This window comes from Rhincodon typus, chromosome 9 (genome assembly GCF_021869965.1).
Source record: "Rhincodon typus isolate 14 chromosome 9, sRhiTyp1.1, whole genome shotgun sequence".
NCBI lineage: Eukaryota > Metazoa > Chordata > Chondrichthyes > Orectolobiformes > Rhincodontidae > Rhincodon > Rhincodon typus.
Window position 1 is genome coordinate 59,178,986 of NC_063340.1, and position 25,686 is coordinate 59,204,671.

At 39.8% G+C, this 25,686-nt stretch overlaps 1 protein-coding gene across 7 annotated transcripts in view; it reads right to left on the reverse strand.

Annotated features, from left to right (window-relative positions):
* Window positions 1-7,211: 7,211 nt before the first annotated feature.
* The window catches only part of LOC109912623 (transcriptional-regulating factor 1), a 196,189-nt gene continuing 177,714 nt past the window's right edge, over window positions 7,212-25,686 (reverse strand). For 6 of the 7 annotated variants that reach the window (XM_048600965.1, XM_048600960.1, XM_048600962.1 and 3 more), the window contains 4 exons: window positions 23,576-23,689; window positions 13,822-13,992; window positions 10,544-10,746; window positions 7,212-10,369 (listed from right to left, as the gene is read on the reverse strand). In XM_048600965.1, the coding sequence (XP_048456922.1) occupies window positions 10,060-10,369; window positions 10,544-10,746; window positions 13,822-13,992; window positions 23,576-23,689 (798 nt within the window). In that variant the 3' untranslated portion in view covers window positions 7,212-10,059. Of the gene's footprint in view, window positions 10,370-10,538; window positions 10,747-13,821; window positions 13,993-23,575; window positions 23,690-25,686 lie in introns of those variants that run through there. The other variant, XM_048600966.1, reaches the window with a different exon arrangement.

The window sequence follows — 25,686 nt, forward strand, 5'->3', positions numbered from 1 at the left end:
TTGTGGAGTCTGACTTCTGACAGATTCCCCCTCCCTCAGAAGAATGTCCTGCACCCACTCAAACCAGGAAGGCAATACATTACCTCAAAGTCACATTTAATCCGATAGAAACGTCCATCTGATCCCCTGACTATGGAGTACCCTATCACTATTGCCCTTCCATGCTTTTTCCTCCTCCCATGGTGCCATAGACCTGGGTCTGACTGCACTCCCTCAGGAATCAATTACCTCACCAGTTTCCAGATAGACTGAGGGGACTCCTGTCCTACCTGCCTCATTCTCCTAGAATGCCTGGTGGGCACACATTCCCTGTCTGCATGCACACTTCTAATCTGCAGTGTGACCACCTCTTGGTGTTATTCATATCATTCTTTGCCATGTGGATGTATAACTAGACTTCAGCTGCTGTCAATTTCTGAAATCCAGAGTTCAAGCTTATGCAGCCAGTGAGACTTCCTGCATGTGTTTGGCTGTGTCAATGATGTGTCTAGTATTTCCTATTTACTACTGGACGCAGCTGGCCTGCCATCCCGAAACTCTAAGTACTATTTGTTACACTGAGAATAAGTATGAAATTTACTAGTGACTTTAATTCAATTAATGCACCTTTATTTTCCTTCAGTTTATTACTTTGTTTTACTTTAAACAAGTCAAAGTTTACTTTCCCTTTTGATATTGTTCCTTACTGAAATCCAAAAAGCTACCACTTCCGGATTAATGATATGACTTTTTAACTTGAAACTATTGAAGTTCACACAGCTTCTCACCAACCAAAATGCTTACAGTTTTCCTATGATGGTACTCCTGGATTTTTGTTCATACTCGGGTCGAATGCCAAATAGTCTCGAGTGGATGTGCCTCCTGCATGTCTGATTGTCTCCGCTCTCTGAAGATGAGTGAAGGTCCTGAGTCTTGCCCTTTGTTTATCTGTATTTCTGGCTGACAATGGTTGCAGACAGTTCAGCCTTGTTTTTCACTGTGTTCTGCCATCGTTGAGGATAGGGATGTTTGAGAAGTTGTCTCCACCTCCTGTAAATTAATTGTCTACCATCATTCACAACTGGATGTGAAAGGATTGCTGAGCTTTGATCGGAACTATTGGTTGTCAAAAATGCTTAGCATCCTGCTTCTACTGTGAGCTTGTGTGTAGTTCTGTGTTCACCAGATTAACATATAATTTTTTGAAATACTTGGTGCTGCTCCAAGCACGCACTCTGACACAACTGATTAAAGTAGGAGATAACACAGTGTGGAGCTGGAGGAATACAGCAGACCAGGCCAGAGGAGCAGGAAAGTTGATATTTCCGATTGGGACCCTCCTTCAGAAATGGGGAGGGGAGAAGCTCAGACATAAATAGAGCGGGGGGGGGGGGGGGGGGGGGGGGGGGGGGGGGGGGGGGGGCAGGGGAAGGTAGATGGGATGGTGGTAGGTGAGTGCAGGTAGGGAGTGATGGAGATTGTTAAGTGAAGTGGGAGGGGCAGATACATGGGAGAGAAAATGAACATGAGGGAGGGATGAGGCAGGGGTGGAGAGATTTTTAAACTGGTGAAATCCACATTTAGGCTATTGGGATAATGGCTCCTGAGGCAGAATATGAAGTGCTACTCCTCCAGTTTGCGGGTAGCATCATTGTGACACTGGAGGGGGGGCCTAAACATGACCAACTCTCCCTCTCATCCCTGCCTCCTTGACCTGACACAACTTATCCATCTTCTCAATAAAAACCAAAAGAACTGCAGATGCTGTAAATCAGGAACAAAAACAAAGTTGCTGGAAAAGCTCAGCAGGTCTGGCAGCATCTGTGAAGGAGAAAACAGTTAACGTTTCGGGTCCGGTGACCCTTCCTCAGAACTGATGGTGGCTGGGAAAACGTCAGTTTATATGCAGAAAATAGGGAGGTGGGTGGGGTAGGGAGTAAATGATAGCATAGAGCCCGAAGAGAGAGAAAGACAGTTGGACAGACAAAGGAGTTGCTAACGATCAGGCTGGGAGGGTGAGTAGTTGTTAATGGGGACTGTTAGTGACTAACAACAGGGGGTGGGTAGTGGCAGGCTATGTGGTAACAAGGCCTGGTGTGTGGGGTGGGGGGTTGGGACATGGGAGAGTTTAGGCCCTAAAATTATTGAACTCAATATTGAGTCTGGAGGGCTGTCGGGTCCCCAAGCGGAAAATGAGGTGTTGTTCCTCCAGCTTGCGTTGGGCTTCACTGGAACACTGTAGCAAGCTGGAGACAGAGATGTTGGCCAGGGAGCAAGGTGGTGCATTGAAGTAGCAGGCAAAATACCTTCCAGGTGAAGCAACACTTCACCTGCACTTCCAAGAATCTAGTCTACTGCATTCGCTGCTCACATGTGGTCTCCTCTATGTTGGGGAAACGAAGCGTAGACTTGGCGACTGCTTCGCAGAACATCTACGTTCTGCTCGCAAAAAAGACCCTGAACTACCTGTTGCCTGCCACTTCAATGCACCACCCTGCTCCCTGGCCAACATCTCTGTCTCCGGCTTGCTACAGTGTTCCAGCGAAGCCCAGTGCAAGCTGAAGGAACAACACCTCATTTTCCGCTTGGGGACCCTACAGCCCTCCGGACTCAATATTGAGTTCGATAATTTTAGGGCCTAAACTCTCCCATGTCCCAACCCCCCACCCCACACACCAGGCCTTGTTACCACATAGCCTGCCACTACACACCCCGTTGTTAGTCACTAACAGTCCCCATTAACAACTATTCACCCTCCCAGCCCAATCGTTAGCAACTCCTTTGTCTGTCCATCCGTCTTTCTCTCTCTTTGGGCTCTATCCTATCGTTTACTCCCTACCCCATCCACCTCCCTATTTTCCCAGCCACCATCAGTTCTGAGGAAAGGTCACCGGACCTGAAACGTTAACTCTGTTTTCTCCTTCACAGATGCTGCCAGACCTGCTGAGCTTTTCCAGCAACTTCGTTTTTGTCCATCTTCTCTCCCATCTACCTGCCCCTCTCATGTCACTGAGCAATCCCCACCACTCCCTACCTGCACTCACCTATCACCATCCCACCTACTTTTCCCAGCCCCACCCTTCCTCTCTCTACTTATTTTTGAGCTCCCTTCCCCCTTTCTGAAGAAGGGTCCTGACCTGACACATCAACTTTTCTGATGCTGCCTGGCCTGCTGTGTTCCTCCAGCTCTATACGGTGTTATCTCTGACTCCAGCATCTGCAGTTCTTACTATCTCCAATTAAAGTAGGATTTGTTTGCTGGTTCGATTGTAATGGTAGAGTGATGACTTTGCTGGCCCATAAGTATACAATTTGTGGCAGGCTGCTTATGGTTCACAAGGCCTCCTCCATGCCCTGTTCTGAGCTGCTATGTCTGTATCCCATTTAGCACAGTGGTATGTCGTACAACGCATTTTATGTCATTAGTGTAAAGATGAGGCTTCAACTCCATTACGGCTACAAAATGGTTAGTTAATAGTCACAGTAGTAGAGCATGGAAACAGGCCCTTCGGCCAAAACTAGTCCATGCTACCATTACTGTAACAGGTAATTTGTTCAGACTTCAGCCAAGGTGGCTTTTCCCCTTTTTTATTGTTCTCTCACTGCATGCCACACATCCAGTCAGGTAGATTAATCCTTCAGGGCTTGATCAACCCAGCATTAGTGGTATTGAGCCACTCTTGGTAATGCACATTGAAGTCCCCCACTCAGAAAACATTCCCTGCCCTTCCTAACCTCAAGTACTTCTTCCAAGTGGTATTTAACACAGAGAAGCAGTACAATCCAGTAATTTCATTATCATTCTTGAGACTAGCATTTTATTCCAGATTTACTTCTTGGATCAATCTCTTTATTGAATAAAACTTGACTGTGTGCTAACGTTCCTGTGAAATTCCTTGGGAGGTTTTATTCCCAAAGTATTAATTAAATGATAGGTATGAGCATTGCTCCTTTGAAACAAAAGAAATTGAAATGCAATTATTATGATTATATAGAGAAATACAGAAGTTAATAAATTACAGAAATATACTGATAACAGTGAAAATAAGGCAGAAAATATGTCAAAAATACTGTAGTGATTTGTACTGGACTGAACTAAATCCTCAACATTAATTTTGAGAACAATTTGTCAAAATGCTATCAGAAATGATAAAGTTGAAGCATTTTGTTGTGTTCATTATGAAGAATGACATTTGCATCGTAGAAGTAAACAATCATTGAGCACATAGATTCAAGGTATAGCTCTCCGCATAGCTCTCCGCTATTTGTCAGTTGAACTTGTAAATACAGCACTGACATGTAGCATACAAGTTGTTAAAGTATAGTGAGTTTAATAGTGCTGGCCATGGTTGAGTGATACAGATAAAGTTCTTAAATCACCAGTGATATCAATCTATACTCACATGGAATTTACAGAAGGTCAAATAACGGTGGTAACCCACAATGCCCATCCAATTGGTCCAAATAGTTAGTTTTAAAGAAGTGTGAATTCACAAAGAATCATTTACCTCTCCAATTCAGATTACAAACATAGCAGCAGGAAGTAGACAATTTGACGTTTAAACCTGATCATTCATTAAAATCACAGATGATCCATTATTGTTTCCAATTCAACATTCCTATCTACTCCAATCATCTTCGATTCCCTTCCTAAACAAAAATCTAACTACCTCTGCCTTAAAAATATTCAATGACTCCACTTCTTGCAGAGCAAATTGAAATGATTATGATATAGCTGTGACTATAGAGAAACAGCTGCAGGGTAACCAAAGATGTGAACTGAATATCCATGGTATTCATTTAGAAAGGTCAGACGAAAAGGGAAAGGAAGTGAGGTAGCATTGTTAATACAGGAGCTTTCAGTACAATTCCTAGGAAGGGATATTGGCACGAAAAATCATAATGTGGAATCTATATGGCTGACATGAGAAACAACAAGGGACAGGAAACATTGTTGGGATTGCCTTAAGGCCTCGAGTCAACCGTGAAGATACAAGGGAAGGAATTAAACAAGAAACAAGAAACCAGAGATGCGTGCAGCATGAGTACAGTCATACTTAGGGAGGATATTCTTGGAAATACATCCAGTGAAGTTATTTGGGCGGAACTGAGAAATAAGAAAGAGATGATCACCTTATTGGGATTCTACTATAGACCACCTAATAGCAGGAAATTGAGAAACAAATTTGAGAGGACATTTCAGTTATCTGTCAGAGTCATGGGGTGGTTATGGTAGAGGATTTTAACTTTCCAAACATTGACTGGGACTGCCATATTGTTAAGGGCTCAGATGGAGAGGACTTTGTTGAGTGTGTACAAGAACATTTTCTGCTTCAGTGTGTGATGTACCTATTAGAGATGATGCAAAACCTGACCTACTCTTGGGAAATAAGGCACAGCAGGTGCCTGAGGTGTCAGTGGGGGAGCACTTTGAGGCCAGTGACCATAATTCTATTAGTTTTAAAATATAGATGGAAAAGGATAGACTGGATCTAAAAGTTCTGAATTGAAGGAAAGCCAATTTTGAAGGTATTAGGCAAGAACTTTTAGAAGTTGATCGGGGATGGATGTTTGCAGGTAAAGGGATGGCTGGAAAATGGGAAGCCTTCAAAAATGAGATAATGAGAGTCCAGATACAGTATGTTCCTGTTAGGGTGAAGGCAAGGCTGGTAGGTGTAGGGAATGCTGGATGACTAGAGAAATTGAGGATTTGGTTAAGAATAAGGAAGCATATATCAGGTATAGACAGCAGAGATTGAGTGAATCCCTAGAACAGTATAATGGTAGTAGGAGTATACTTAATACGGAAATCAGAAGGGCAAGAAGGAGACAAGAGATAGCTTTGGCAAACACGGTTATGGAGAATCCAAAGGGATTTTACAAATACATTAAAGACAAAAGGGTAACTAGGGAGAGAATAGGGCCCGTTAAAGATCAGCAAGGCCGCCTATATGTGGAATTGCAGGAGGTGGAGGATATACTAAATGAGTATTTTGCGTCAGTGTTTACTGTAGAGAAGAATATGGAAGATATAGAATGTGGGGAAATAAATAGCGACATTGTGAAAAACGTCCATATTACAAAGGAAGTGGTACTGGATGTCTTAAAACGCACAAAAGGTGGATAAATCCCTGGGACCTGATCAGGTGTCCCCCTAGAATTCTGTGGGAAGCTAGGTAAGTGATTGCTGGGCCTCTTGCTGAGATATTTGTATCATCAATAGCCATAGGTGAGGTGCTGGAAGACTGGAGGGTGGCTAATGTGGTGCCACTATTTAAGAAAAGTAGTGAGGAAAAGCCAGGGAACTACAGATCGGTGAGCCTGACATTGGTGGTGGGCCAGTTACTGGAGGGAATCCTGAGGGACAGGATTTACATGTATTTGGAAAAGCAAGGACTGATAAGGGATAGTCAATACGGCTTTGTGCATGGCAAATCGCGTCTCACTAACTAAATTGAGTTTTTTGAAGAAGGAACAAAGAGGATTGATGAGGGCTGAGCGGTGGACGTGATCTATATGGACTCCAGTAAGGTGTTCGACAAGGTTCTTCATGGTAGACCGGTTAGCAAGGTTACAGCACACAGAACAGAGAGAGAACTAGCAATTTGAATACAGAACTGGCTCGAAGGTAGAAGACAGAGGGTGGTGGTGGCGGGTTGCTTTTCAGACTTGAGATCAGCTGTGTGCCATAATGATTGGTGCAGTGTGTCACAAGGATCAGTGCTGGGTCCACTGCTTTTTGTCATTTACTTAAATGATTTGGATGTGAACATAGGAGGTACGGTTAGTAAGTTTGTGGAATACACCAACATTGGATGTGTAGTGGACAGTGAAGGAGGTTACCTCAGAGTACACGGAATCTCGATCAGATGGGCCAGTGGAGTTTAATTTAGATGAATGTGAGGTGCTGCATTTTGGAAAGGCAAATCAGGGCAGGACTTATACACTTATTGGTAAGGTCTTGGGGAGTGAACAGAGACCTTGGAGAGTGCAGGTTCATTGTTCCTTGAAAGTGGAGTTGCGGGTAGATAGGATAAATAGACAAGGTCTTTTCCCTGGGGTGGGACAGTCCAAAACTAGAGGGCATACGTTTAAGGTGAGAGGGGAATGATTTAAAAGGGACCTAAGGGGCAACCTTTTCACACCAGTGGTGTGTGTATGGAACAAGCTGCCAGTAGTAGTAGAGGTGGTACAGATACAACATTTAAAATGCATTTGGATGGGTACTTGAATCGAATGGTTTAGAGGGATATGGGCCAAATACTGGCAAATGGGACTAGATTAATTTAGGATATCTGGTTGGCATGAATGAGTTGTTTCTGTGCTGTACATCCCTCTGACTCTTTAACTGTAATCATGCGTGACTTCAATCTATTTATAGATTGGACAATCCAAACTACCAATGATATTAAGGAGGAGGATTTCCTGCAGCATGTACATGAAGGCTTTGTAGACCAGTACATTGAGGAACCAACCAGAGAACAGGTCATTCTAGACTGACACTGTGCAATGAGAAACGACTGATTAACAATCTTGTTGTGATTCCTTGGGGAAGAGCGCCCATAATAGGAAAGAACTTCTCATTAAGATTGAGAGTCAGTAGTTGAATCCAAAACTAGGATCCTTACGCTGAATAAAAGGGAACTCTGACAATATGAGGCCTGAACTGGCAAGGATGGACTAGGGAACCTTACCAGAGGGTTTGATAGTACGCAGATCTCCTTTCATCCTTCTAAACTCAAGTGAATACAGGCTCAGTCAAACCAATCTCTCCTTGAATGACAGTCCTGCCGCACCAGTACGGTGGCTGGGCAGTAGTACATATTGGAAGAATATTTGTATAAATTAGAATTATTGATTCCTGTTTTGTGCAAATACAAAAGAAGAAAGGTGGTTCAACCTCGGCTGGCAAAAGAAATTAGGAGTGTTTTGAATCCAATGAGGAGACATATAAAACTGCTAGAAGTAGTCTGAAAGTTGGGAGCATTTTAGAGTTCTGCAAAAGAGGACACAAAGTTTGATCGAGAATGAGGAAATAGTAGAGTAAAATGATTGGAAACATAGAAGCTTTTACGGTCAGTTTCTATAATTATGTGAAGAGAACAAAACTAGTAAAGACAAATGTTGCTGCCTGACAGCCAGAAGCTGGGGAAATTATGACAGGAGACAAAGATATGGCAGAATATATTTTGGTTCTGTCTTCACAAAAGACAAATATATATAACTATATAACTATAGTTATATATAAATATATAACTACATATGCAGTGCTATGTCCAACATTGGTCTCCTTGTTAATGATGGATTAATGTATTCAAAATCGTTCAGAGGAGGTTTTTCACTAATATCTGGAATGGGATGGTTGTCTTGAGGCAAGGTTGGACAGGTTAGGCCTGTATCTGGAGTTAGAAGAGTAAGAGATGACATGATTGAAACACAAGATCCTGAGTGATATTAACAAGATGCCCATAGAAAGAATATTTACTTACATGAGAAATACTCGACAACAGGACACTCATTTAAAGATAGAGACGAAGCAACATTGTTTCGTAAAAGGTTAAATATCTTTGGAATGTTCTTGTTAAAAGGCAGTGCAAGCAAAGTCATGGAATATTTTGAAGGCAGAGGTAGATAGATTCTTGAAAAGCAAGGAAGTGAAAGGTGGTCAAGGATAGGTGGAATTGTGGAGTAATCCAATTAGCTATGATCTTACTGAAGGGTATAGCAGGCTTGAGAACCCAAGTGGTCCAATCTTGCTCCTAATACACAAGTTTACATGTAAAGTCATAGAAGAAATATGTATCAAGTCTGGCATCAGGACCCACTGGAGTTATCAGTCAGATAATTCCCTGGTTTAGGGTAAGATATTGAAACGTTATACATTAAATATCATGATGTATTCCAATTCAATTTGAGAAACAGTCAATAGTTTGCAAGCAAATTCTTGCATAATGGAATTCTTTTCAAAATAGCTTTTATTAATGAACTCTAGAGGGCAGAAAAATTTAAAAAAATGAATCACTTTCTTGGATTAGTTTAACAAGGAAAAAAATCCATCAGTGTCAATCCCATCACATTTTCTTTAAAAAAAAATTTGGTACATATTCGAGTACAACGATCTTGTGAGAGCAAGTATTAAATTCACAAGAAAATACTGCTTATTTTAAAGATGCCATTACTTTAACAGGCTTTCCAAGAGCATGGCACAGACATTTTCCTAAAGACTTGTTTTTTTCCCCCCCCAATATACAACAAAAGCATTTCATGAAGTGAATCATTCACTGGTCTATACATAGTGCTTAATTTATATCGTGACAAGGACACTGCATCTAGGTATAGCAGAAATAAGATAAAGTATGGAAAGGGCTCCATACACTCCTTAAGGAAAACACTTAACAGTGCAATTTAAAAAAAATAAATTACATAATGGAGTAAAAGGCATGCAATCTGGCCACTATCAGTACCCCAAAATTAATAAAATAAAGCTTTCATAAATCTGTACAACATTGTAATAACAGAAGATAGCCCCCGTGAAAGATCTTCATTCTTAGGCATTTTGACTTTTTTACTTTCAAAAATATTTTGCTTTTGTAATAGAGTTTTGGAATATAAAGTATTTACACCCTACCTCTGGATAACAAAGAACAGCAGTTAAATAAATCCATAAACAAATCAGATTTTACCATTTCTTTTAAAATATATATAATTTTGAACCTTATTTACAGCTTTTTTGTTTCAATCTATAGGAAAGTAGACAATTCAATTTCTGAAACTTTAACTGAAGACAAACCTTTCTCTTTAGCAAAAAACCCGTTTGGTTTCAATGCTTTGAAATAACTTTTAACAAGCAGCTGAGGGAAATGTAAAAGTCCAGAAGTCTTTGTATGGTCTTTGTAATGGTATGAATGATAGACACAAGTCAAAAGCAGTATTATTTATGTACAACTCACCTGGTTTTCTTTTGCATACTGCATTTGAACTAGCCTTAGGACTACTGTTGACTTCGAAAAAGTAGCTAGTTTGTTCAATTAATTGTAATTGAGTTACATTTTATATTGGATAATAATAAAAAAAACAGATTTACAAGTCATCATCCTGGAGAAATTCTCCATCGTCTCCATCTAAAAGTAAGTCTGTATCCATGACATCCGATTCCTCCATCACATCTTCGAAGTCCTGAATAATGTCATTATCCTCCACTTCCATGTGTCGCTTAACCATACTCATGTGATCTGGATGAAGTAACACAGATACTACTGGTGTAGCAGGTCTGGCTATAGTTGCTATTTCACCAACTTCAAGAGCTTTCTGTGCCTTTTGTCGCTGCTGTTCCTCCTGCTGTTTGTGCGTTTTCATGTGAGCATTTCTACTTTTAATCTTGTAGAACATCCTGAAATATTGAACTGACACTTAAAACCACATATTCTCAGCAAATTATAAGAAAGCAATAGCTATCTGCATGTCTGAAGGAGGCCAAGATAAAATAAAATGAAACTATGTAAAATGAGCAGCTAATTAAAAAATGCAGGTGATTTAAGAGAGAAAAAAGGGTCATCTAACTTACTTTCCACATTCCTTGCATGGGAAAATTGTAGCAGCATCTGTTTCACCACTTGTTGTACTGTGTGCAGGAGAGTTCTTCACAGAGGTGTAACCAGGCTGAAATCCTCCCACTTTATGTTTAGCCGCAGAAGTCAGTTTTGGAGTTTGGTTCGAGCCACCATGAATACGTGCATGGCCGTTTAAAGCCTGCCTGGAGCTGAATGTCTTAAAGGAAAGGGAAGGTGAAAAGATGAGATTGGTTTCACTCATTTACTCACCGTACCAAGTCAAATCAATTCAAAAATACAAAAAAATCTGCAGTAAGCTGTACAACCTTAGTATAAAATGTATTCATTATAGATTTGTTGAGAGGTCCACTGTTACAAATGACACGGATTAACAAAGAGAACAATAATTAGAAATGCAACTGTTTAAAATTTCTCAAAAAAATTAAGAGTGCCCTATTAACTGTATTACATGTTTATTCTACCATATACCATATGTACACTTTTAAATAACATACTTTGTCTAAAAAATAGTTATGATATTTGAGGAGGGAAATGTCTTAAGTGAAGGGAGATTTTTTTCAAACATAAAACCAAATGAGGTCTGCGGTTGTATGTTAACAGCATGTCCCAAATGTTCCTCAGAAATAATGCTCCTACATTGTAAAATTTATAATAAAAATACTTGCAACATTTATATAGCGTTGTTGAATGTCTTCAATAGAACGAACAAACAACTTTTAGATTCCAGTGACGAGTCCATTCCAACTCCATGCTGATAAATTGCAAAGCTGGTCTGGTAATTTCAACATATCATAAGCAACAAATACACGCCAGAAAATTGTGCTAAGACAGTTCCCATAGATTATCTGTTGATCTGCCAATTCACTTGTAGGCAGCTCACAATCTTCCACTTTGTGGCAGTGCTGTTTTAAGGAGATGCACCATTGCCTCTGTAGTGTGCAGTACAACTTACAAAAATCAGTTTTTTTCAAAGCATTGTAGAACACACCATTTCTCACTGAAGCATGACATAATACTTTTCAGACAGCATTCAAATGCATAGTACTGTATTAAGGGGTCTGTTGTCTAAGATTGAAAAGTGCTGCATTAATGGAAGGGTTTTCTACATTTCTCACATGAGCTTTTTGTAAGTACTAATGTTTTATTGGTCTGACCAGCAGATGTTACCATTGTTCCACTTGCCCAAGATTGTACAGGAGTTGCAAAAAAGTGATAATATATTTGAAAGGAATTTTCTCAGCACAATAGAGTGTAACTGCAGTGTTAAATTATTGAGATGTGCAAAACCACCTGATCATGAATTCCAACATTAAATATTTAATGCAAATTTAACATCAGAAAATGGGGGAGATATTCACATTTAGAGTCAGGAGTTTTGTTCTGACAGTTTTGTGCCAGGTTGCATGACCTGATTGACACCATTGAGAGGGGTCCCTCTTGCTCCCTGACCCTTCCCAGTCACCAACTCTCCAGCTTATGGATTACTTACACAACCATGTAACTTGCAGCTGCTGTCACTCTCTCAGCTTGAAGGGCTTAGGTTGCTTCCGGCTTCTGACCACTCATCCTCACAAGAGGTAACTGGTGAGATGGTGAATGGGAGCTAACTAAAAAGAGTTGGCATTTTTCAGAAGTAGATGAAAAATATTTAATATCTTTCATTTACAAATCAAATAATTTAACAGACTTTATAAATAAAGTATGTTTATATTTTGCTGACATTGTGTTGCCTGGAATTCAACACAATACTCGAGTTGGGGCCAACCCAATGTTTTATATAGATTTAGTGTAACACGCTGGTTTTGTACTCTACACCTTTATTTATGAAGACCTGGATCTTATATGTTCTATTAACTGTTTTGCTAACCTGTCCTATCACTTGCAAAAATGTGCTAACTAAAACTTCCAGGAGTCTTTTGTTTTTGCATCCCTTTTAAAATTGTCACATTTAGCACAGCATGTGTTTACTCATCATTCTTTCTATGATAATGCAGCACCTCACTTCCTTGCATTGAAACGCATCTGTTAAAACATTCATTCATTCCACCAAACTGCCTGTCTTCTTGCAGTTTGTTGTCTTTGTCAGTGCTTACTTCCAAGTTAATATATTTCACTAACAGCAGTGGCTGCAGTACTATACCTTGGAGAATGCCTTTATATACTTTCATCCAGTCAGAAAAACAGGCATTTACCAAAACCACTTTCACATCCTGAGCCAATTTTATATCCATACTTCTAATACCCCTTTTATCCTCACAACCCACTTCACCTTCAATCGGCCATATATTTAAATAAATCTACAGAACACCAATGGGATCCCCAATATCAGGACCGATAGTAGAAGTAGTAATGCAGAGAAAACTGGAAGGAAACTGGAATTAAGGTACATGAACACTAACTAGCCACCAAGAAACATGACCAATACTCACTGGTCTCAATACACACAGACAAAGACAGACACAAATTCAACTGGGACAACGCATCCATAATAGCACAAGCCAAACAGAGACGTGCCAGAGAATTACTGGAGGCCTGGCATTCCAACCAGAACTCTGTCAACAAACACATTGAACTGGACTCGATATTCAAACCACTGAAAAACAGAACCGGAAGTAATACCAACAACCCCAGCAAACCAAGGCATCTATATAAGAAGCGGGACAGAACACCAACGCTTCACTGGAGGCATACTGATGATGTTACCTAGCAGGGTGATGAAACATCTGCAATCAAACACACCGGCTCAGCGAGCAAGTCTGCAACCTCATCCATGACCCGAGCTACAAATCTCGGGGCTTCAATTTTTTTAATGAGCCTGTAGTGTTACTTTATCAAACACCTTTTGAATATTTACAACAACTGATTGTCTTCATTCATCCTCCTTGATACCTTAACAAAAAAATCAAGTTTGTCGAATATTATTTGTCCCTTAGCAAATCCCCACTGGTTCTTCTTTACTAGTCCAATTTTGTTCAAATAGCTGGTTATTTTAACCATCCAATTCACACATTATTGAAGGCAAGGTAAGCACTTCGGACGTCCACTTTTCCTCCAGCTTTAGAAGCCATGAGGACTGAATTCTTCACGGTGGACTGTAAAATACTTCATTACAGCATGGGCGGCAAAAGTGGGTAATGTGCCTGACCCCTGAATTCCCCAAACAGGGACAGCCAAAATATTTGGGAACCTCTGACAAAAATTATACCTTTAGCACAGTTTATATGGCCTGCATTCTGTCCAGCAAATCTTGACACCAATAATTGATACTTACCGCACCACAATTTGGCATTTCACACATAAATGTGGGGCCCTGAACACCTGGCTGCTCCACAGTCATCATCTGTAGTGGCAAAGGGGAATTTTCTACCTCTGCATTATCATCTTGATTTGATTTCCTATCTTGTTCCTCTTCATCCTCTAAATCTTCATCTTCATCACTAAACTATAAAAGAAAGTCGAAGTAAGTCGCAGAAGAAAAAGAACGTACAGCACAATCATATTATATCATGTCAGAAATTACACAACACCAGGTTATAGTCCAACAAGTTTATTTGAAGACACAAGCTTTCTGAGTCTCAACTTCTTCAGATGTCAGTGAGAGAGGTGGCATTGGACACAGAATTTATAAGCAAAAGATCAAAGGGTCAGAGAACTGGTGCGGCATTGAACAAACCTAAGATGGCTCTTAAATCTCTAATCAATTAGAAAGGATTAATATGCAAATACCCAAATTTTTTTTCAAGTCACTGTCCCAAGATAACTAAAGGCTTTATCACTACCTTCAGTGTACCAGAGGTGACATCCCAGGTCAGACAACGCATTTTAGGTGTGAGGCCTTGTACAGAAACTGGCTGTGTATCAACTTGGAGTCAGACTGGTTTTATTTCCAAAGTAGGAATATATAAAATGCCACTTTGACGGTCTACAAATTGTGTGTTTTTTCAACAAAATCGAGTGTCTCTGCAAATGCAAATTTCTGTAATTACAAATCTGCAAATCAAATTTTCTTTAGTGATCCTGAGGCAGTGACTTGAAAGAAATTTCGGAATTTGTATATTAATCCTTTCTAACTGTGGATAGTGTAAAGGATAGCTGTAAGCTCCAAAATGATATAGATAGAGTCATAGAGTAATACAGCATGGAAACAGGCCTTTCTGCCCAAACTGGTCCATGCAGACCATTGTGCCCCCTCAGCTGGTTCCAACTGCCCACATTTGGTCCATATTCCTCTAAACTCTTCTCATCCATGTACCTATCCAAATGTTTTTTAAATGTTGCTATTGTACCTGCCTCAACCACTTTCTCCGGCAGCCCATCCCATATATACACCATCAACATTCTCTGCATGAAGAAGTTGCCCCTCAGGTCCTTCTTAAATCGATCTCCTCTCAGCTTAAACCTACGCCCTCTAGTTTTCAATTCCCCATCCCTGGGAAAAAGACTATATGCATTCATCCTATCTATGCCCCTTATGATTTTATACACCTCAATAAGATCACCCCTCATTCTCCTATGTTCCAAGGAATAAAGTCCTATCCTGGCTAACCTCTCCCTATAAACTCAGGCCTACTAGTCCTGGCAACATCCTTGTAAACCGTCTTTGCACACTTTCTAGTTTAACTATGTCTTTCCTGTAACAGGGTGACTAAAACTGTACACAATACTCCAAGTACGGCTTTACCAACAACTTATACAACTGTAACATAACGTCCCAACTCCTATACTCAATACCTCAACCGATGAAGGCCAGCATTCTAGATGCCTTCTTCACCACACTGTGACGCTGCTTTCAATGAACTATGTACTTGTACTCCTAGGTCCCTCTGTTCCACAACATTCCTCAGGATCTTACCATTTAGTGTACAAGTCCTACCTTGGTTTGACTTTCCAAAGTGCAACACCTCACACTTATCTGTATTGAATTGCATTTCCCCATCTGATCAAGATCCCTGTGTAATTTTTGATAACCTTCCTCACTATCAATGGTACCTCCTAATTTTGTATCATCTGCAAACTTATTAATCATGCCTTGTACATTCACACCCAGATCATTTATGTAAATAACAAATACAAAGGTCCCAACACTGACCCGTGGCGCACCACTTGTCACAGGCATCCAATCCGAGAAACCACCCTCAACCATCACCCTCTGCTTCCTACCATCGAGCCAGTTTTGAATCCAATTAACTAGCTCTCCCTGGATCCCACGTCTGACCTTCATGACTAGTCTGCCGTGTGGGCTAAGTATGAGGTAATGCATTTAGCGAGGTCAAAACAGAATACCACAATGAACAGGAATATATTGAGAGGGGCAGCTGAAATGAGAGATCTTGGTGTGCAAGTGCAAAGGTCCCTCAAGGTGGGAGTACAGGATGATAAGGTTTTAAAAGAAGGCATATGAAATGCTATCCTTCAGTGACAGAGATACAGAAAACAAAAGTAGAGATATAATGGTGAAACTTTATAAGACACTGGTGAGGCCACAACTGGAGTATTGTGTGCAGTTCTGTTCACCACATTACAGTAAGGATGTAATTGCTCTGGAGAAGAGCAGATTTACTAGAATGTTATAGATATCATAGAATCTCTACAGTGTGGAAGCAGGCCATTTGGTCGATTGAGTCCGCACCAACATTCCAAACAGTATCCCATCCACACCCATACCCCCGTTCCTGTAATCCTGCATTTTTACTGTGGCTAACCCACCTAACCTGCACTGGACACTACAGAGCAATTTAGCATGGCCAATTCACCTAATGTGCATATTTTTGGTCTGTGGGAGGAAACTACAGCACCCACAACAAACGTATGCAGAGACAGGAAAAACATGCATACTCCACACAGACAGTCACCCGTGGGTGGAATCAAACCAGGGTCCATGCACTGTGAGGCAGCAGTGCCAACCACTGAGCCACCACGCCGCTTGGTAATGTTGCCAGGGCCGGACAATTGTAGCTACAAGGACAGACTGGAGAGGTTGGGATAGCCTTCTCTGTTCCAAGAAAAGCAGAGGGGTGACAAGATTGAGGTATATATAGTTGTGAGGGATAGAGGTAGAAGAGACAGGTGGAATCTGTCTGTCTTGGTACAGCGTTTAAAAAAAAAGGGATTCAAGCAAAAGGATTAGAGAGGACGTCAGGAAAAATTTTTTTTTTTTTTTTTTTTTTTAAAAAGGCAGATGGTGGGGGTTTCTGGAATTCTCCACCATTTCTTCGTTCCACTCACTACTTCTCCAGCCTCATTTTCCAAAAGTCCAATGTTCACTGTTGCCTCTTCCTTATCTTTTAGATATCTAACCAAAAACACTTGCAATCTTTTTTTATATTGCTAGCTAGCTTACCCTCCTATTTCATCTTCTCCTCACTTACTGCTTTTTTTAAAACTTGCCCTCTACTGGCTTTTAAAGGCTTCCCAATCATCTGCACCACACTGTATGCTTTTTCTTTTGTTTTTATGCTGTCCCGGACTTCTCTCGTCAGCCATCCTTATGTTTCATCCTTCCCTCCTTTAGTAGGTTTCTTTTTCCTTGTGATGGATTTCTGCTGTTCCTCCTGAATTACCCCGAAAACTCTGGCCGTTGCTGCTTCATCATCTTCCCTGCTAGGCTTCCCTTTTGGTCAACTGTGTCCAGCTCCTCTTCAGGTCTTTGAAGTTACCTTCACTCCACTGTAATACCATTACATCTGTTTCCAGCTTGTCCCTCTCAAACTGCAGGGTGAATTCTATAATATTATGGTCACTGCCCCCGAAGGGTTCATTCACCTTATGCTCCCTACTGTGTCATTAGAGACCCTGATTAAATCTCATTGCTAAATGTCCGTGTCTAATATGGAGTACAGGGAGGGAAGTTCATTCTTAGCCTTATAAAGGGATTTAAAAGAAAAATCAATGATCAATTAAGAAGGGAGCATTATTGCTTAAAAAGTTGGCATTTCAAGAGTAGCAAACAGCTCTTCAGTTGCTGCTTAGACCTGACAATTTTAGAATTAGAATTGGGTTTTATTGTCACTTTTACTCGAGTACAACAATACAGGAGTACAACGAAACGTGTACAAAATCATCATTTCCGGCACCATCTTAGGTAAAAAGGTACCCAGGTACAAAATCTTGGGTATGAATTAGAAAAATGAATCCCATGATGCAGCATTTCTAAGGTGGTACAAGAATATCAATACTGCTTGACATCTAATAATTGATAAGAAAAATTCATTCAATGTTTGTATTCAGATAACCAATTGGTGGAACTCAATACCACTGTATATATGGGTTAAATAACAGTCAATAAGTCAAACGACATATTTCTGTCATTTAAATATTATTTAATAATTTCACCCATTGACAAATGGTTATGCTGAACACATTTTAAATGTCTCTAATCACTTCTCTTCAAGTCAAGAAGCAAAGATGCATTGGAGCATTGTCTATGAAATAAACTGAGATTATTCAGGTTTATCACCATCAGACAAGCAATACAACAATGACCTGCAATTTGCTGCAATGGCAAATGTAGCTCTGAATATCACAACAGACCAGTCCATGCACTGATCTTCCAGGAACAAGTTTTTATGTTAAAAATTGAGGGATCTTATCAGAGCACAACAATGCTAACTGACAAATGTTTACTACCAATTCCACTCTATTGAGCAGGTTTGCATTATTCAGTCACCAAGTCCCATTTCAAGAATTTATCGGAAATCATTTGCAAGATTATTTATATTGTCTTCTAAAGTTTATCCTGGGTGAAGTATGTGTAGCACATTGTGGTTGCACCTGTCCAAGCAAACAAAAGGTGTTTAAACCTTAATAGTTTTCATACATTGATGGGTAAATTCATTTCAAATTATGTGTTTGGTAGGGAAATACATTTTAAAAAATATCAATACAGGTTTTGTAGGAAGTAACTAGTTACTAATTTCTCAGATATTCCTGCCATTAAATTCATAGCAGGCTCAGCTGCTTGGTACCTAATAGTTGTCTCTTTAAACTATTTAAATTGAAAAATTTTACATTATTTCCTCAACAATATTTACTAACTTACATTATGAAATTGATATGAAATCAAATTTCTTCATCAACAAAGGATCTAAAACAACCAAATATTTCATTTGATGCAGGACGATAAAATTAGACACAGACTGTTAAGGGACCAGATGTCCGTGAATCAATAGAAATATTAAATGGCTTTTAAAAATTCAGTTCCATCTAACAGAAATCTTTGGACCAGCTAGTGTGTGCAAAACATAATTATTGTTGCATTAGCTAAATAAATCGACACAGATCAAAACAAAGACATTTCTGTTCAAGAAAATCAATTGTGGAATGAAAAATAATAGCTGAAGAAGGGTCACCGGACCCGAAAAGTTAACTCTGTGTTCTCCTCCACAGATGCTGCCAGACCTGCTGAGCTTTTCCAGCAACTTTGTTTTTGTTCCTGAAAAATAATAGCACTTGGTCACCAGTGCAATTCTGGTTCAGTCTATAAGAGAGATGGTCAAAACATTGTCAAATTTGCTAGATTGAACCAATAATTTTATGGGTTGGGTCTTGGTGGAGAGATGTGGTAAGAGGACAAAGCTATGAAAATTAAATTCTCACAGTTATGTCAAGTCATTGAGCGTCATGGCAAAGCAGCAGTGAGGGTCCCAGCAACTTTGACTGTGGCTTTAGAAATGATCCGAATTACTTGCTTCTGAAAATAGTAACCATGTGTGTTGTAGATGTGCCTCTGGTGTTGCATACTTTTAATAACCATCTGTCAAGGCAAAAGCTGAATTATTGTAAAATGTAACCAGTTCCTCAGTCTCAAAACTCCAATGCAGCTATCCATAAACAGTTGACTATGGAGGCGAACAAATGTAATTGGTACATAATTAACTCAATTATACTGCATTTAAGTGGATAGACCATTTTTCTTTATAAGCTTATGTCAGATCTTAACATTGACACTTGCAAGCAATTAAAGGAACAAAGAATGTGTGAATTTGATCAAATGAAAATACAGCTACATTGTTGAATACGATTTAGGATTACTATTAATGGATAATGTCATACCATTAATATTTGAAGCTTGAAGTGGAGTTGAGGGAATAAATCCATTTATGAAAGGAAAGAAACAAGTAATTTTGTCTAAGTAATTACAGTAGAGCAAATGTACATTGAGTGAAATTACATGCATTACACCTATGCCAGAGGAAGTCACAGAGTCATATAGCACCAAAAACAGACCTTATAGTTCAATTCACCATGCCGACCAGGTTTCCCAAACTAAACTGGTCCCATTTGCCTGCATTTGGCCCATATCCCTTTAAACCTTTCCCATTCACGCACCTGTCTAAATGTCCTCTAAATCTTGTAACCTGCAAAGTGGTAGGCAACATTTAAAAGACATCTGGGCAGCTTCATGGATAGAAAAGGTTCAGAGGGATATGGGCCAAATGGGAGTGGCTCAGTTTAGGAAACCTGGCCAGCATGGGTGAGTTAGATTGAAGGGTATGATCCCATGTTGTATGACTCTATGATGAAAACTTGGTCTGGATTTCATGTCACACAAAGTGAGGTAAACTTCCCTTTAATATTTTACCAACTGCATCTTTCACTTTGCCCAATAATTATTTATAAGTAACAAAAAAAAAAGACTAATTTTCAACAGAGTATATTTTAAAAATCTAACGTGGCATGCAAGTAGCGGGACTGGAACAGGTGACTGAAAGCTGTTTCAGCATACATTTCAAAAGAACTATAATTGGTAAAACTATGGAAAGCAAAACTGGAAAAAAAATGTTGACATGATCAGAATAAAGATAATGATCCACTTGTCAAAACAAGTAGGTTCAATCTTGAGCCTCATTTAAAACTGACCAGAATCTACAAGCATCTGCGGTGTTTCTGCGAGCATCTTGCCAGCAGAGAGTTTAAATTTTAAGCTGCAGTATTGCTACAGACCCTATTGTCCCCAAAGACAGGATTAAATGATCAGCAAGGCTGTTGTGTAGCCCCATTCAAGTCAGCTTCAAAAAAACCTGTTTGGTCCCAGCCTTTAGTCATTCAAAGGTCCACATATTGGATAACAAAATCTATGTATAGTCAAGCCAATGGGGCTTGCTGCATTCAGAGCAGCTCAATTTCAGCAAAAAGGTCCTGAAACAGATTTCCGATCATATATTTGCACATGCAAAGGATCTAATGTGCAAGAATAGTAGAGGAACAGAGGAACATTGAAGTGCAATGGCCACAGATCCCTGAAGGTAACAGGGCAGATAAGAAGACATCCTTTATCATGAGGCATGGGACTGACACTGTATTCCCAGCCTCCCAAACCTGGCCAAAAAATTTGGGGGGGGTGGGGGGGTTGTTGGACACCACTCATGATATCAATGGCGACCTGCAGCATTAGGAGCATTAATTGGTTTAAGGTGATACTTCCTGCCTCAATCTCAGGACAAAGTCCGACTTTAGCAAGTTACCAGTCAAAGGACCATCAACCCCGTCTGGCAGTGGTGACCACTACTGGAGTTACAGGTAACCCCAACATGCCAAGAAGCCCAGGTAAGTTAGGGGTCAAAATCCTCAAGAAAAGTGTGTGGGGCCAAGTGTCCCAATCTAAACTAGTCCCATTTGCCTGCATTTGGCCCATATCCCTCTAAACCTTTACTATTCATGCACAAGTCTAAATGTCTTCTAAATGTTGTAACCTGCAAAGCAGCAGGCAACATTTACCAGACATTTGGACAGATGCACGGATAGGAAAGGATTAAAATGGGTGGAAGGAGAGGCAGGAAGTAGGTAACCTTGTTGGGGGGAGTGGTGGTGTCTTGTCATCATGAGCTTAGGAGTCCTATCATTGAGGATTCGCCACCACCCTTCTCATCACCGACCCTGCAGCTAAAGCTGGTAGACTGCCCACAGAGCCAGGGCCAGCTTCCGCAGCAGCTGAAATATATCGAGCAGCAGGATGAAGTCCTTAACTGGTGATTAATTGATCACTTCAGGACCTCGACAGGTACAATGGCAGATGGGTTGCCAGCGCCTCTACCACCCTCCCGCATAATGTTACAGCAAGAGAGGAAGTAGATGGTGAGATGACAGGAAGGCCAGCTGCTAGCTTTTTGCAACCTGCATCAAATCCACCAGTGGGGGAAAAGTGTAGAATCCAGTCCCTGCATCACAATAATAAATAGAAAATAATAATGAGGGTACAGTTAAAGTACTGTGTACAATTCTCGTCAGTGTATAACAGGAAGAATGTGAATGCACTAGTGAGAGTACAAAAGAGACAGGAGGGTGCTTCCATGATTGGAAAATTTTAGCTGAAGGAAAAAATGGATACTTGGGACTGTTTCATAAGCCACAGGAGCAGAAGTAAGCCATTCTGTCCATCAAGTCTGTTCCACCATTCAATGAGATCATAGTTGATCTGATAATCCTCAACCCACTTTGCTTTTTCCACATACCCCTTGATGCCCTTACTGATTAAAAATGTCAATCTCAGCCTTGAATATTCTGAAGGACCCATCCTCAACTGGTCTCTGTGGTAAAGAATTCCACAGATTCATGACTCAGAAAAAAATTGCTCCTCATCTTGGTTCTTAAATGGATGACTCCTTAACCTGAGATTAGGCTCTCTGGTTCTAGACTCTAAGAGAGTCCATTTCTTTAGTCGAGAGCTCAGTAACCTGGGTATGAATTTATAATTAAGTGATGTGGGATTAGTGGGAAGTTGTGGGTAGTTTTCCTTCCCCAGACGGTGGCAGGGTCTGGACCACTATTTGCCTTTCCACATTTAAAGAGTACCTTGATATGGACCTGAAGTGCTGATACCTACTTGGATAGTTATTTCCAGATAGCATAGATACATTGGGCCAAATAGATCATTTATGGCACAAAGGCCATAAAATGTTTCAATCTAACTATGTCCTTGCATCCCACTAAAATCCTTGTCATGTACAAGCTCTCCAAGACCCATGCTAACCCCCTTATTACAGAGAGGCAGTTAAAACCACACGACTATTCATGCTTAAACCAAAACCCTCATATATCCTCTTCTCTGAATTCTCTACCCTCCATTCTGTTTTCAGTCTTGCTTTTCACCACATTCCTTATAGATTGCCCTCAGTTGTATCATATCATATCCTCTTGTGGTCTCAATGAATTTGCAATTGCAGAAGATCATTTCTGTTCTCCTTTTGTGACTTAGAAATCACATGCTAAATTCTTTATTTTTCATCTTTCTGCCTTTCTATGTAAATGTATAAAATATTTGGGGATTAAAAAGAAGTTAAAGCTGTTAGTAAAATACATTTTTGTTTCAGATGTCAACAAAGATGGTGGCAACATCTAACCTCCCACTGATATGGACAAGTATCGAATAGAAATGGCAGTAATGATGCTAAAATCTGCACTAATTGTTATGTCCTTGTGTAAAAGCACATTTGATGAACTTCAAAGAAAGAGAGCGCGATAAAAGAAAACTCAAATATACATGTAAAGTCAACTTTATAACTTAAGCCAACATAAGCTCTGGGTGTCCTCAAAAACTGATTGACGCAATTAATTTTCCTCAATGAATGGATTAAAGGACTGTTTAAATGGACTGCTGTAGGTAATTTATATATCTTAAATCACTGGTGTCATTTCTTCACATACACAATTACAAATCAACATGAATCAAAATTTCAAAACCTTCTTGTTAGCAGTATTAACCATCAAGGGCTACCATTATTAAAGAATAAACAGACCATGTGTTCTCAGTAAGTTAAACAAAAATACTGGAAACTCTCCAATAGGTCAGATGCCACCTGGCCTTTTCACCATTTCCAGCACGTTCTGTTTATGTTTTTGATTTTCAACGTCATACTTGCCTTTTGTACATATTCAGGGCCTTGCCTGTACCTGACTTAAACTTATCTTCCACTATTAACTAATATGTATCAATCAAGTAAGAAACGTTCAATTTGAAAATAAACACTTGACCAGGTTTTAAAATCTAACGTGATCACTGACTCCTTCGTATTCAGATTTCTACTTACCATTCTCTCTGCCTCCATTTCTGCAAGGCGGGTCCTGTGTCTTCGACCTAATCGCAAGACCTTCTTCCAAGTATAGTAATATTCAACACACTGTGCTACAGTCTTTGACTTGATCTGTATCAGATAACAAAGTTAGTAGATCAATGTTACAATCCGAATTCCATATTCACACAAATGTGCTTAACGGAAGTTTATATTAAACTTTAAAAATAGTGTTTGTTTACCATGCTAAGATATTGTTGCAGATATGTGTTCAGTATTATTTTAGAGTGGAATGATAGACATGATAGGTTAAGAGTTGGTTAGACAGAGTCCAGGCATTTACTTTTCTAATTGGTTTTACTTCAACCTACACATCCAACTCATTGATTGCTTGCTCTCCAATTTTCATCCAATCATTCATTAACTACCATAAAACCATCAACTCCCCAGTCACATTTGGGCTGAGGCATCCTCCTAGATTACAACAAAAATTTACTTGTTTGTTTGAGACTAAAAGTAAAAAGTGGTTGACTAATATGTACAATGCATCCTCAGATTTTTCTCGCACCCACTCATTTTTGCCAAAGAAATTCCCACAATACCACAGCAGCACATTCCTATAATTATGACTAACAGTTGATGTTTTATACCATTTCTCAAATATATGTCACATCCTTCTAACTCTCTGAAGTGCCTTAAAGGCATTATATAAATTAATGTAGAGGAATATTATAAATCAATAGCAAATGCTGTACATGCTGTAAATCTGCAATAAAAACAGAAAATACTCAAAAATCAAAATACGCATCTGGTAACATTTGCAAGAAAAAAATCGGAGTGAACATTTCATCAATCTTTTACCAAATCTGGTAAAGTAGAAAGATGAGAATTAAAATAGCTTTAAGTTGGGAGAAAATCAACAATTGAAGGGAAAAAAATTTATACTGACCAATTTCAGTATGCAGAGTGCAATCAGATTTTTATTCGTTATTCAGTCACAGGATGAGGACGTCACTGGCCAGGCAGCATTTACTGCCCATCCCTAATTGCCCAGAGGGCAGTTAAGAGTCAACCAAATTGCTGTGGATCTGCAGTCACATGTAGGCCAGACCAGGTAAGGATGGCAGTTTCCTTCCCTAAAGGACATCAGTGAACCAGATGGGCTTTTCCCAACAATCAGCAATAGATTTATGGCCATAATTCAACCCTTAATTCCAGATATTTTATTGAATTCAATTTCTACCATCTGCCATGGCTGGATTTGAACCCGGGTCCCCAGATGATTATCTGGGTTTCTGGATTAACAGTCCAGCAATACCACCACTAGGCCATCTATTCCCCTCCATATTTGACATATTTGCTGAGAAGTCCTAGTGTGTTACAGTTCCACCTTAAGGTAAAATACTGATGTGGTAATTCCTCCTTCAGTCAAATAAAGTTGGAGTAACAGTTTCAATCAGAACACCTTCATATATCTCTGCACCAACCCCAACCCCGCAACCATCTGTGGCATTTTTCTTCGTGCATTTAAAATAGCCCGGAATCCCATTTGTTGAAAAGAGCCTATTTCTTTCTTGTTTCATCACTTTAGCAACCATTTCATTTTATTATCATAACTTAAGTTAAAGGATACTGTCTGCTTTTCCTATTTTGTTGCCATTAGTTTGTAAACATGGCCCCTTTATGCTTAAATTCTATACAACAGAAAAGCTCTGTTAAGCCAAATTGTTTGGACTTTTTTTTTAAACTGAACCTAGTTTTTAAAGATCTCAACTCGCTATTCATTGCTCTAATCTCAAAAGGATTGATATTGCCGACAATATTTCAATAGCAAATGCTCAAAACAAGTGTGATATACTGGATGGTCCACATCATTACATGATCTACATAACAGCAAAACACTAGTTGATCCACCAATCAGTCTGCTGCCTCAACTTTATTCAGGTCAGATCTAAGATTGATCCAGAACAGGACAGAGACTTGGCTATTAAACTTGGAGAGTCTGGTCAAAATCAGTCTTCCTTACCCAAGACAAGTTATGAATCTAACTGCTATCCTGATCAGATGATTTGGTACGGAAGAATCAAACCGGAACCTTTTAGTTTGTGTAGTATGGAGCCATTCTGCCT